Genomic DNA, 13,759 nt, shown 5'->3' with positions numbered 1-13,759 from the left:
AAGGATACCTATAAGTTGAGAGGAAGTTAGATGACAAGTAGTTAAAAGTTAGTTACCTTTTTGTCCAAAAATTATTTATTGAAAGTGGTTCTGTGTTTATTATAATATCATGTTGTGTATTAGATGGTAGATGCATTTTGCATTGATAACCTTTTTAATATTTCTCACCTCTAATACATTATGTATCGCTTCACTTATATAATCACACAATATATGCTCTATTCCGTATTTTTTCTTTACTTGTCTGCCACCAGAAAACGTAGGTTCGTATTTCATGCAGCTAACCTTCCTTGTTATTCAAATTGACGAGAAAGATTGAAAGGTGCTTCTGCATAATCAAGCCCCCGCCCCCCTCAAGTACATTCCAACACACGGACGGACTGCCAGACGGAAGTAAGGACAAAACACTAGTAATCTTGTATTTTCATTTTTAAAACGGGGCCACACACATCAGTGGTTTGAAAGTACAAAATTGGCATACGAATAAGATAATACAACTCTGGTGATTGCTCTACCATTTGCGATTCGGTTTTTTAGCGGATCTTCAGGTTGTTTTCGAGAGAATGATGTTGTTCTTTCTGAGAGAAGCAGGGGCGGACTGGGTACTTACAGGCCAGGTGGAATTGCATAGGTTACGGGTCATTAAAGTATTGGTGTAACGAAGATGGCGGGGGGGGGGGCTGTGGTTCATCACAAAAACATTTTTAACTTCACTCTCTTGTCGAAATTCTAGATATTATTTTAATTAGGATTTTAAATGAAATCTTTAATTCAACAAAAACGAATTCATTATTACTTCCCACGCATTCCGGTCATTCCATTAACTATAGTGACCAGTGTACATGGTAAAAGTGTAAACCCAACTAGAGACATTCACGTCCAAAACACTGCAATGCATCGTTTGACAGCCGATTGTGTAATAATATTGGGATACCGAAGTGGTCTTGCCAACGAAGTAAAGCGGTCACCAGCGATCGCCGCCACCATCACAAGCACTGAAGCACAAAGTTTACCACAGTACATTCCAACACCCAACTTCGAAGTGGCGACATCATTAAATCATCCGGTAGATGTTCTGACGACTTAAATGAAAAAAGCAACTTTTAATTTCAGTGTGTGCAACGCTTATTTGTATGTCGGCAATTACAATCGATCATTTAGCCGGAAACAGAGGAAGGTCATTTATTACCCCAATGCTATACCTAGGTAGGTACCTTCCTGACAAACGCGCGAGTAGTAATAAGGAATGGTACGTGACGCTAATAAGCCCCCCAGGTACGATCATGAAATTGATAAAAATGGACAGAGGGCACCTTAATAACACGTTTAGAATAAAAAAATTTGCGGAAGAAGGCCTAAATTTTCCACAATCTTCATTAAAAGTTCACTTCATTTTCTGGAAATCTGGACCTTCTCCTTCACGTAGCCCCAAAGAAAACAATCTGTCGCTGTTAAATCGCATGAGCGAGGCGGCCAAGCTGGCTGATGATTTCGAGAGATTAGGGGGCCAGGCGGCGATTTAGAATTTTGGTAATATACCTCGATATATTTTAACACGTTGCTCTGTTGTATAGCGTTCCATTGTGACTGTCAACTAAATTGTACTACATTCTACTGCTCAAATGTTTAATTTGGTGACAAAAAATGGAAACGTTCAATTACAGCAAGCATTTAACTTCCTGCGTTCCCGATGGGCGACCCTGATGTATAACTACATGTGATTGCTAGGCCAACTGTCGTGGCATTGTCTTGGTCTTGGCAACTTCTTCCAGCTGCAAGAATTTTTGTTTGGACATGTCGAATTCCGACCTCATTATGCACGTTTCAATTTGCTTACTTAAATAGCGATCATCAGGCATTTCATAAAGATCAATTGAGCAATACATACCTGGAATACAGAGTGTTTACGCACCATAGGGATTCCAATGTTAATGTCTTTATATCGAAATATTTTCTCCTCTAATTAATTTAAGGCAAAGTTGTAAATAGGTTTCTTGTAGCTTGAAAAATTCTGCATGTCCTCATTTATTATGTTCAATTCAAATCAGTGTGCTAGCCCCTCATCGTGTCCAGTTATGACCTACCTAAGATGAGCAGAAGGCACACCATGATAATTCGCAGGTTACGGATGGGAGACACCAGATTAACACATGGCCATCTAATGGAAGCTAAAGACCCGCATGTGAGCATTGCAACTTACACAGTCCTGACAGTAAAGCACATCCTTATATGGACTGCCCAAAATACGCGGACATTAGAAAACGACACGACCTAAAACCAGAGCTTAGAGAAGTTCTAACAAATAGTTTCCAGAACGTTATCAATTTCCTTAAAGATGCTAATCTGTAGGTATAATTATATATAGTCTAATGTAAAATGTAAATTTTTCGTCAATTTTCATTTTCTGTTCATTTTTGTGTTTTGTAACTTACTGTTCTAAATTAATTACTTATAACATGTGCCAATGGCCTATGGTTGTCGAGGCACTCAAACCAAATAAAAAAATAAAAAATTAGCAAATGCCAGAAGAGCGTTTTATGACAGCTTAGCAAATTATTTAACCGCGAATGGTGACTTATTTGAGCATTTTTTAAATAAACTGTTTTGTGATCTCCTAGTTATTTGATAATTTGAAAGTTTTTGATAAAAAAGGAAATTATCCCGGAGCGAGTTTTCCGAAGGTTTTCACTATTTAGGGTGAATGGTATTTGTAGGCGAGATTTCGTAGACGAATTTCCGGAGCAAACTTTCGGCGGAGGATTAAAAAAATGAAATCAGTATATAAAATCTATATTTGATGATGAAAGATGATCTCCGGAATAACAATAGAGTGGATAACGGCTTATAAAATATGAGGTGGATGATACCTACTTTGTGAAGAAAGAAAAAAAACTGCTAAAGATAATGCATTCTATGACTAATGATGGATACCTACTCGTACTCGGATTGAACTACGAACCAAATTTAGATTAGCAGAGTTACTTATCTTACAAAAATGTGTACTTGAAAATCCCAACCTATTCTATTTTGAAACACAAGCACGCGTTGGCTTGGAATAATCAGGTCAGAAAATAGAGTTCAAGTAACGCCATCTACTTTAATAAAACCTCTGAAAATGAAAGCTCGGGGCCCCATTTCTCGCCCAACGTGCAAGAAGCCAAGTTTGCAGACTCATCACATATACAATGGTATGTGTATAATTTTTTTTATATTGCACCTACAGACATTTAATTTGCTTTAGGCGGACCTCAGCGCGCGTGATGTAGAAAGTGAGTACTTATTTATGTTATATTTCCTTTTTTCCAATTTTATTTGATCTGATCATTTAGGGTGTCTATTTTTAGCCCGTGCGCGCTTATAAGGCGCGTGCTAAAAATATCGAAATGTAATATATAGGTAATACTTCTTACATTACAGGGGCGGAATTTGTATTCTCCATTTATGACTTTGAAGGAAACGGCACCTGCGATGCCGTGAATTTAGGTGACATGCTACGCGCCCTTAACCAAAATCCCACTTTAGCACTCATTGAGAAATTGGGCGGAACGAAAAAGAAAAGTACACAATTATCTTGGGCCATCAATATTTAAATAAACATATTCGTTGTTACAGATGAGAAAAAAATGAAATTAGACGAATTTCTCCCAATTTATAGTCAGGTAAAAAAAGAAAAGGAACAAGGAACTTTCGAAGATTTCTTGGAGTGCCTGAAACTGTACGATAAAGAAGAAAATGGCACAATGATGGCTGCAGAACTTGGACACATTTTACTTTCTCTCGGTGAGGGCCTAACAGATGATGAATGCAAAGAATTACTCGATGACTGCATGGGAGAACCGGACGAAGACGGATTTGTGCCATTTGAACGTAAGTAATCTATACACGCACTTCTCTATGTAAAATATCAAAATGTGAACGAGCCGATGAAATTTTTAGCATTTCTTAAGAAGATGATGGCGTAATCGGTACCTTTGTTGTAAGTAAAAAATTCTTATACGGTCGCTCGCTTCGCACTTCGTTTACCTTCTCTTTCACTTGACGCATTTTGCTTTAGCATTTTTTCACGATGCTCAGATCTAACTGGAATTGTATTTTTAGCTCAACTTACATCATGGAGTGTACCTGCCGAAAAAGAAACATTCAAACAATTCAACCTAGAGGGACGTTGTTACCGTCTTTTTCCTCCGTCTGTTACCTTAATTTTAAAGGACAAATCCATTATTTTTACGTTATCATGGAAAATATTAATGGCGTTAATTGTATTACATATTAATAATAAAATGTATAAATTCGACGTTGCATTAGTGTCAAAATAGCCTACGCTAAAAACAGATCGTGACCCACTCACGCACGCACGCATACGTTGGCAGAGGTACATACCGGGTGGTGCACGGTAAGTAGGAACATAGGGAAATTAGTTTTATGCAATATCCTGCCCTCCTGTACATTTTACAGAAATAACTGCAGAGTTGTTCAGAATTAAAAGGTGCATACAAAACTGTTTTTACATGTTTTATTAAGCTTTTGGTATACCCGCAAATTTAACAATAAAATTCAAAATTCCTGTTATTAGTATGCATTAGCCATGACTTTTGTTGTTTTATGAATTGCTACGAATAACAGAAATGTTGAAATTTATTTTTAAAAGTTTTGTATGCACCTTTTAAATCTGAACACCTTTAAACTCTACAGTTTTTTCTGTAAAACTGTACTGGACATCGAGGATACCAAATAGAACGACATAGCGTCTTTCACAGTTAAGTTCAGGGTATACCACCCGCAGATTTATAAAGTTGCATATTATGTTGAAGGCTGGTGCGAAGAAACTAAGAAAACATTGGGAGATCAGATAAAAGATCTCATTTGTTCTAAATGTGCAAACAGATAGGTAATTACCACACAAAATGGAGATATACTCAAACTACACTGAAAAATTCATACTAGAGATTTGGTCGCCCAAACTTTGTAAAACACTAAAAAAGAATTCAAGCGTTACGGTATTACATATCACATTTTAATTTTCTCCATTACAAAATTGAAAAGCTCACCATATTTATAACTCTCGCCAGGAAAGACTGCCGGTCACAGAACACTTGATCCCGATCTACAATCTGTGTTTTTCGTAAGGTGCTAGCGACTTCCGGGATAGTATCGTGTCAATGTTGAACGAAAAGACTTTTTGTTCAACATTAGCACGATCCTATTCCAGAAGTCGCTCGCATCTTAATAAAAACAAAGATTGTAAATCGACACAAGGTGTGCTGTGACCGGCAATCTTTCCTGGCGAGAGTTATATGTAGATGATGTCATAGATTTAAATTAAAACAAAATATACCTAGGCGCAACAACCATTTCATACTTACTTAATTATTTTGATCGGAAAATAAATAAAATATTAGCAATGCAATATAAGTATTATTTTTAATCGAGTTCAATTAGATACCTACATTAAAAAGTGGGGAAAGTAACTAAATAAGTAGGTTATAGTAGGTAGATACTTACCGTCCTCAGTAAAAAAAATGTTATTCAAACACGGATTATATAGGAATTTGATCAAACAGTACTTAATGGAAACTCGTAATATAACGATGTATACACATTTTAATGCAATTTCAAATACATAATCAAAAAAAAGGTGAAATGTCGCTTCTAAAAGTCCAGCTAATGTCTTACACGTAGTTTACCTGTAAGTTCATCTGACCATGATTATAGTGGGAAGTAGTTCGTCTTTTGATGGTTATATAATACGTACTTTGTTTTGGATCACGTCCGTTCGCACATCTTCTTGAGAAATGCTGAAACGAAGTGAATTAAAACTATTTGCATGAATCATTACCAGTTTGATTTGATTTTAAAGCTAGTGGCAAATTTCGCTTACGGGCGTACTCAATTTGACCCTCGTCATCTTCTTCCCCCATGCAATCTTCAAATAAGGTGTCCACTTCCGCTTCCGATAATTTTTCACCTACAAATGTGTATAGAAATAAAGTAAATAATAAAATTCAAATTATCAACCTAACGCCATAAGTGCGTGATGAAGTTCCGCCACCATCATTTTACCGTCTTCCGCTTTATCATACAATTTCAGGCATTCAATGAAGTCCTCGTAACATCCTTGATCCTTTTTTTCTTTCTTACAATCACTAAATATCGGTAAAAATTCTTCAAATTTGAATTTTTTTTCACCTGCATTATTGAAGCTCTGTTTCTGATACTTGGCAAGTTTGTGAAGTTTACGTACCTTTCTTTTTAGTAGCTCCCAACTTTTCCAAAGATTCCAGGCTGGGGTTTAACTGAAGGGCACGTAGAACTTTTCCTAACATGGTTCCATCCAAAACGCCATCATCCGCATATATGTCAAAGGCAAACTCTGCGTCTAAATTATGATGTCAAAAGAAATTATACCAAAGTCAAAAACCAAATTACCTTCAATTTCTCTCTCTTTAAGATCTGCCTGCAATTAAATATAACTACAATATAGTATATTACGTCGTCATAAGGTTGCAACAGAGCGAATTACAGGTGAGTACAAAAATTAATTAAAAACGGGCACCTAAACACCACTCACCATTTTGTAGGAATGATTGAATGACAACTGGACAATTGAATACCTGCAGCGTTAAAGGTACTTATAGACTCTTAATTATACGCATTGCACCAGTCTAAAAGCGTAACGGAAGAGAGTAGAGGGAAATTTCTAATTATCGACACGTCCCAACAACAGATTGAAATTTGAGATCACCTCAATGCCAAATATGTATGCGTACGGGTTAACTTTTAATCAAGGATAGTTATTTATGTATTAAGTGCAGTACGAGAACGTTTATGCCCTCCCGAGGGCGACACGCTTACAACAAGCCCTCGGGCCAGTTGTAAGTCGTCCGAGGGTATACATCAAGTAATACCCGTGGTACATACAAACTTTTTATGTCATAGGTACTAGCGGTTATAGATAATTGTAAGAAATATTAGATTCAATTTAGGACGAGTGGGGGTAGTCTGTGAACGCCGCTATGTTTAGGGGACAGCAATTGCCGATTTCAACAAGCGAATTGGGGCGTCCAAAGTGAGTTGCGGGGGACATAAACGCGGTCTCTCCGGCATGGGGCGCTGGATCGTCCAACAATAGGAGCGAAATCATTACCGAATGGGCCGAGACGCCGATTATAATACAGGTTCGAGATCGATTTATGAGCAGGGTACGCGCCGATAAATTGTCGATGTTACCTTCTGCTCACAAAGGCTACTCGCCTATAAAGGTTGGGAAGAAGGATTGTGAAACGTTAAGCGATCCTAAATATATAGCGTGGGAGTGTAGGTTGGGGTGGCTACGCAATCGGGTGCCAGTACAAGCCATAATAAACTTTAGAGGGTGGAATTTTGGTGCTATCCGAGGTGTGGAGGGATACATATGGATATGATTTGTTCAGGGACATTAGCGGCCTACTAGGTAGTTATAATCACTAGGGATTATGGGTTCTGCTCTATGGGTTGGAAGTCTGGTGCCCAGCGATGTAGTGGGGGGCGGCCAAAGCTAGAGTGGAGCAGGTGACGCGGCTGTTGGCCGTGAAGGTTTGCAGCGCATACCGCACCGTTAACCTGGAAGATGTGATGGTAGTCGCAGGACTAACCTCGGCGCGATTGTAGGATGATTCGCCCCCGAAAATTCGCCCCTGAAAATTCGCCCCCGGTATATTCGCCCCCAAGAAAACTTGCCCCCAAGTAAATTCGCCCCCGGACTATTCGCCTCCGTAAGATTCGCCCCAGGAAATTCGCCCCGGAAAACTCGCCCCCAAGAAAACTCGCCCCCGGACTATTCGCCTCCGTAAGATTCGCCCCAGAAAGATTCGCCCCGGAAAATTCGCCCCCGGCAAGTTCGTTCCCGACAAATTCGCTTCTGAAAGATTCGCCCCCGGTGATTCCGCTCCCGTAGGATTCGCCCCATAAGATTTATTAATCCTCAGAGGTAACAGGGCCAGCAGTTCATAAAATGAATTTTGGTTAATTTTTTTTTTTGTAATAACTGGTATACCTAAATAAAGGGGGTAGAATACTAGCACTCAAATACCTGTTAACTAAAATATGAATAGGTAATTAAGATAAGGATGAATAAAGTAAGGGTGATTTGCAAAGGAGGGCTCCCAGACAACAAAGCGCATGCAGTTTTTGAATGTCCTCGATGGCATGGGGAAAGAGAGAAGCTAAACAGCAACATCGGCGAAGTGGTTACCCCAGACAACATCATAGGAATAATGTGCGAAGACATCACAAAATGGGACATAATTAAGAGTTACTGCTGCAATATAATTAACGTCAGAGAACGGGAAGGCAGATAACACCGAGAAAAGTGATAAAGACTCGCCATCAGAAGAATGCTCACGTGATACCTGATGGCGATGTTCTTCTTTAATATGGGATTGGGAGAAGGGTTTTAGTGGGGGCAGGTCCCACACTCCCCCTGCATAGATTTATGGTTCAACAGCAGGGGGGTGCGTTAGGCATTTCCCAATTCCCAGTTGAAATTAAAAAAAAAAAAAAAGGTTAGGTTAGGTTAGGTTAGGTTAGGTTAGGTTAGGTTAGGTTAGGTTAGGTTAGGTTAGGTTAGGTTAGTCGCTAGCGAAGTTTCGAGGCGAACGGACGCGTTTTCGCGAGCTCCGGAGCGTTTTAAATTAGTGGCGTTGAGTTTTTGTGCGGCAAATTTGCGAGTGGTACCGTTGGATGCGCGCTTAAAAACCGAATCCAACGGAGCAAAAATTCCGTGGATCGGACCAGTGGTTCGGGAGTTACAAATTTTTTAAGTTTTCTTTAAGCTTATTTTGGAAAACCCGTTATCAATTGGGACCTCGTGGCAGTGAAATTGGTAACCGAGAGGGCGATAACATCAGGGAGACTATCAGAAGGTAGGACTAGGTGCAAGGAGTCCAACCCGCACCGGGACGCCCTTATCGGCCCACGCCTTTAGGTGCTACCGGCCTATCAAATTTTCGGCGATAGCGACAGATAGGCGTTTGGCGGCGGAAGGGGGGGCGGTAACGGGCCGGGACAAAATTCGGCGGATACGGCTTGAAAAGACGAGTATTTGGACACCCCACACGAGGGGGTAACGACGACCCCTACGCACGGGGGTGGTAGCAGCCACGTGTTTTGGGGGTGCGGAAGGAGGGCTGCGGTGTGCCTGGAGTGATTGCGGTAGCCTAGTACAGGTAGGCGTGAACACGTGTAGTGTTTTTCAGCGTTATCGCGTCGCACGTGTGGGCGCGATAGCGTTATCTGTTTTGTGCGTGTCAGGAACAGATAGGGTGCTAGACGGTGAACGAGTGTTCGGATCGGATCGGGACAAAGTGCGTGAGGTTCGGGGTGAAAACCCGCGTCTTTCGACACCCCATTCGGGGGGGTGGGAGCAACCCCTGCGCGTCGCGTTAACGGGGGCGTAGGACTTTTGTATATAGTAGATTAGTTGGGCGTAAGACCATCCGCGAGGTGAACTTTTGTAAATATTAGTTAGGTTTAGCTAGGATTTGGACGAATTGTGCGGGGTAAATAGGACTCTTGGGCACTTCGTGCATTTATTAGAATTAGGGATAGTTCGTGTACATAGTAGGGTAGTGTGGACGCTTTTGCGCCAAGATGAGCGGATCGGAGGGATACGCGTTTGGGGAGGGCCGACCGAAGGTTCTACGGACGCCACCACCGGGGCAATATGCTAGCGGCGGTGGAAACAAAGGGGACGAATACAGGAGCGACGAGGTGGTGCCTGAAACACCTCTAGCAGGACCTGTCAGGAGACCCAGTAGTAGGAAGAGGAATGACAGTTCCTCGACCGACGAGGAGACTGTCCAGCTTGTGAGGCCCAAAAAACAGAGGCGAAGGGCGGACGAAGAGGAGGAGACGGTTCTGGTGTCCCCCAGGTCGGCCGCTACCGACTTGGGTGACATCAGAAAGATGCAGACTGAGGAGTCGATGATGGAAGGCGACGTAAGGCTGGCCATCGACGAGGCGATGGGATTTATTCGTGGTTCGACGAATACCAACAAGCGGCTGAAGGAGATGACGTGGAGGATCAGCGAGAAGTTCGCGGCCCTAGAAAACCATAGGACCATGATCGAGCGCAGGTGGAGTTCTTACGTGAGGGCCTTGAAGGTGGCGGCAGTGAAAGGACAAACGGCGGTGGTCAGGGTGCCCCAGGTTGGACCAGTTGTGGTGGCGCCGAGAGCGACGAAGGAGAGCCAGGTACAGACGGCGAGTGAGATGGAGAAAACTGAGGTGACAACCCAGACGAGTCCTCGCAAAACGTACGCGGAAGCGATAGGCCAGGAAGGACCGAAGGCCGGGTCGAGTGGAGAAGCCGCCCTAAGGATTGCTGAGATCAACAGGCAGAGGGCGAAGAACCTCAAGTTCGTAGACCGCGAGACGACAGACGCCGCTGGTACGGAAACGGAGGGGGAGTGGCAGCGGGTAAGGAAAAGAAGACAGAAGAGCAAAGTTGACCCATCGAGCGGCAGCGAGGGAACTACGACAGCGGCAAATGTCAGAAGGAGACCGAGACCGGAGGCGGTGCTGATCAAGCTGAAGGGGGAGAACGGCATGGAGGAAGTGCTGAGACGGGTCAGGAAGGTAGACATGACGGGGGTCAGTACCAGGATAGAAGGCATAACAAAGACACGGACGGGTGATATACTCCTGCGGGTGGAGAGAGGGGCGGGAAAGGCAGCGCCGGTGCTGAATACGATTAAGGCCGCCATTACGGACCGGGAAGTGATGCTCCTTGAGGAGAACTGTAAGCTGGCCGTGCGGGATCTGGACGCCGTGACTACAAAGGAGGAAGTGCTCGAGGCCATACTGAGAGTGGAGCCGAAGGCTAGGTGTCGGATGAAGACGATGGTGGAAACCGAGAGAGGGCAGATGGTGGCGTATGTTTTCGTCGACCGGAAAACGGCGGATGCGATCACTAGAGCAGGTTTCCTCAGGGTTGGCCTGACGTCGTGCAGGGTGAGAGTGCTGGCGGAGCAGGCGCGATGCATAAGATGTTGGGAAGTAGGGCACATAGCGGCAAAGTGTACGGGCGTGGATAGGAGCCGCATGTGTTTTAAGTGCGGGAAGGCGGGGCACCAGGTCAGGGAGTGCGCGGGTGAAAACGAATGTTTTGTGTGTGAGGGAGTTCAGCCGGGTACTGGCAAGGGACATAGGGCGTACACGACGGGGTGCCCGCACGACAAGAGACGGGTGGGGGTGGCGCCAAACCCCGTAGTGAAGGAGGTGACGCTTGTGAGTGAAGGCGAGGATGCACAAGAGGAAGGACGGCAAATAGACTACGCACGTAATGATTAAGGTTCTCCAGATCAATCTTAATAATAGTAGAGTGGCCTTGGACATGGCGGGGATAGTAGCAAGAGAAGTGGGGGCGGAGGTACTTGTGTTCTCGGAGGTAGGACCGGACACTAGGGGGATGCGTGTGTTCAGGGACGTGACAGGTGCGGCAGGGATAATGGTGACAGGTGGAGTGATTGTGGACAAAGTTGGACAGGGTGTGGGATATGTGTGGGCGTTAGTCGGGGGTATTTATGTTTACAGCGTGTACCTACCTCCTAACGATGCAATAGCGCAGTTAGAGGGACGGCTGGACGATCTTGGGGAGATCATTAGGATTAATGGACGTGGCAGGGCTATAGTGGCAGGGGACGTCAATGCTGCATCCCCCATGTGGGGAGCACCACGTACGAATGTCAGGGGAGAGATTGTCGAGGAATGGGCCTGGTCGTTAGGTTTGGTGTGCGTGAATAAGGGAAACGTGCCCACATTCCAGGGAAGAGGCAAAGGGACAATTATTGATATCACGCTGATATCGGACGAGATGAGTCACTTAGTGACGGAGTGGCTAGTGTTAGATGTGGACTCAATGAGCGATCACAACTACATAGTGTGGGGGTTTAGAAGTGATACAGGGACAGTAGTCGAGCAGGTGCAACGGGCCGATAGTAGCGGACCTTGGAATGCAAGGAGAATTGATCAGGAGCTGCTGGAGGAGAGGCTACTGCAGAGGAAAGCCGCAGGAGGGCAACCATGGGATGACGAGGGGATCGGAAGGCTATTGCAGGAGGTCTGCAGAGAGGTGATGCCTAGGCGCCGCCTGGGCAAAAAGCGGGCGGTCTACTGGTGGTCTGAGGAAATTGCTCTGCAGAGAAGGAAGTGTAATGCGGCGAGGAGAGCTCACCAGAGAATGGTGAGAGCAGGGCGCATGGCGGAGCAGGAAAAAGAAGCCTGGCAAGTGGAAAGAAAAGCACTCAGGGAGATAATAAAGGCCAGCAAGCGTAAGTGCTGGAAACTGCTGTGTGAGGACCTCGACAGAGATATCTGGGGGAAGGGGTACCAGATCGTCACGGGTAAGATCCGGAGGAAAGTAAAAGAAGTGGGATGGACCGACGAGGCTTTTCTCGATACTGTGGGCGGATTGTTTCCCGAACACCCTGAACTGAGACCAGGAGAGGAAGAGGAAGACCCGGAGGGGAGACTAGAAGAGGTGGTGGAAGCTGAGGTGGTTGAGGCGGCAAAGACGTTACCAAACGAGAAGGCGCCAGGACCGGACGGGGTGCCTGCGCGAGTGGTTAAGGCGGCGGCTACGACCATACCGGAGGCTTGGGTGTCCGTTATCAATAATGCGATTGAAAGGGGGGTCTACCCAGCCCGCTGGAAAGAGAGCACACTGGTGTTATTACCTAAAAGTGGTGGGGGGCACAGGCCTATCTGCCTGACGGACTTCGCGGGGAAGGTAGTAGAGAAAGTTGTGAAGAGGAGGTTGGAGGAGGTTATAGAACCCAAGCTGAGCCCTGCGCAATACGGCTTTAGGAAGGGGAGGTCGACTGTCAAGGCCCTTAAGGCGATTATCAAGCAGGTGGCGGAAGCAAACGACGGAAGTTGGAGAACTCGAGAAGTTTGTCTGGTGGCATCCTTGGATGTGAGAAATGCCTTTAACTCCGCATCACGGGAGGCTATTGTGGAGGCGCTGTGCGGTTTCGGGGTGCCGTGGCAGTTGGTGAGGCTGGTGCGAAGTTATTTGACAGGTAGAGTGGTGAGGGCGGTGAAACCGTCCGGAGAATTGCACGAGTTTGTGAATAGCGCGGGAGTGCCGCAGGGGTCGGTGTTGGGGCCCCTGCTGTGGAATGCAATGTATAACGGGGTGTTAGATGGGATACAGGAAAGTGGGGGGGTAATGGTTGCCTTTGCCGACGATCTGACGGTAATTGTGCGCGATAGGGAGCTGGAGAGGGCGAAACAGAAGATGAGTAGAGCCATAGAGAGGGTGGGAAGATGGATGGCAGGAAGGGGACTACAACTGGTGCCTCAGAAAACCAAATTGGCGTTGCTTACGGGCAAGAGGCGGATACCGGAGGTTAGTTTGGAGGTCCTGGGACAGACGATTACATCCGAGGGCAAGATTAAGGTGCTGGGGGTGTGGATCGACAAAAATTTGTCATTCATCCCTCACGCACGGGAAGCAAGTGCGAAGGCCATGAGACTATACGGGGCGCTGAGTAAAATAATGCCAAATACCGGAGGGGTCCGGGCAAGCAAAAGAAGGGTGATGGCGTCGGCGGTCATGTGCGGACTGTTAGTATGCGGCCGAAAGGCATGGCAGGCGGCAACGAACGTGGGCCGAGGTGCGATGGCCATCATCGCAACCGGGCGATCAGGCTGCGGGGCAGTCCGATATTGTAGCGCATATAGGACGGTGCAGGCCGACGACGTCATGGTGGTGGCTGGG

At 45.1% G+C, this 13,759-nt stretch overlaps 2 protein-coding genes across 3 annotated transcripts; one reads left to right on the top strand and one right to left on the bottom strand.

Moving 5' to 3' along the window:
• The first annotated feature begins 3,057 nt into the window (after window positions 1-3,057).
• Window positions 3,058-4,352, top strand: LOC116181791 (myosin light chain alkali-like). 2 transcript variants are annotated; one of them, XM_031502220.1, is made up of 6 exons: window positions 3,058-3,188; window positions 3,242-3,269; window positions 3,418-3,558; window positions 3,613-3,867; window positions 3,937-3,976; window positions 4,099-4,133. In XM_031502220.1, the coding sequence occupies exons 1-5, from the start codon at window positions 3,186-3,188 to the stop codon at window positions 3,960-3,962; spliced, it is 453 nt and encodes a 150-aa protein (XP_031358080.1). In that variant the 5' UTR covers window positions 3,058-3,185; the 3' UTR covers window positions 3,963-3,976; window positions 4,099-4,133. The 2 variants fall into 2 exon arrangements, with proteins under 2 accessions (XP_031358080.1, XP_031358079.1); XM_031502219.1 differs by lacking the exon at window positions 3,937-3,976 and having other exon boundaries at window positions 4,099-4,352.
• A 1,335-nt stretch (window positions 4,353-5,687) lies between these two features.
• LOC116181793 (myosin light chain alkali-like) lies at window positions 5,688-6,708 on the bottom strand. Its single transcript, XM_031502221.1, has 6 exons — window positions 6,569-6,708; window positions 6,427-6,454; window positions 6,242-6,376; window positions 6,016-6,186; window positions 5,879-5,965; window positions 5,688-5,795 (listed from the first exon to the last, which is right to left on the bottom strand). Exons 1-6 carry the CDS (start codon window positions 6,569-6,571, stop codon window positions 5,764-5,766), a joined length of 456 nt encoding a protein of 151 aa, XP_031358081.1. The 5' UTR covers window positions 6,572-6,708; the 3' UTR covers window positions 5,688-5,763.
• Window positions 6,709-13,759: the final 7,051 nt, after the last annotated feature.

Source organism: Photinus pyralis, unplaced genomic scaffold (assembly GCF_008802855.1).
Source record: "Photinus pyralis isolate 1611_PpyrPB1 unplaced genomic scaffold, Ppyr1.3 Ppyr1.4_unclustered_Scaffold2018, whole genome shotgun sequence".
In the NCBI taxonomy this organism is placed as follows: domain Eukaryota; kingdom Metazoa; phylum Arthropoda; class Insecta; order Coleoptera; family Lampyridae; genus Photinus; species Photinus pyralis.
This window is presented reverse-complemented; position numbering and strand designations above follow the sequence as displayed.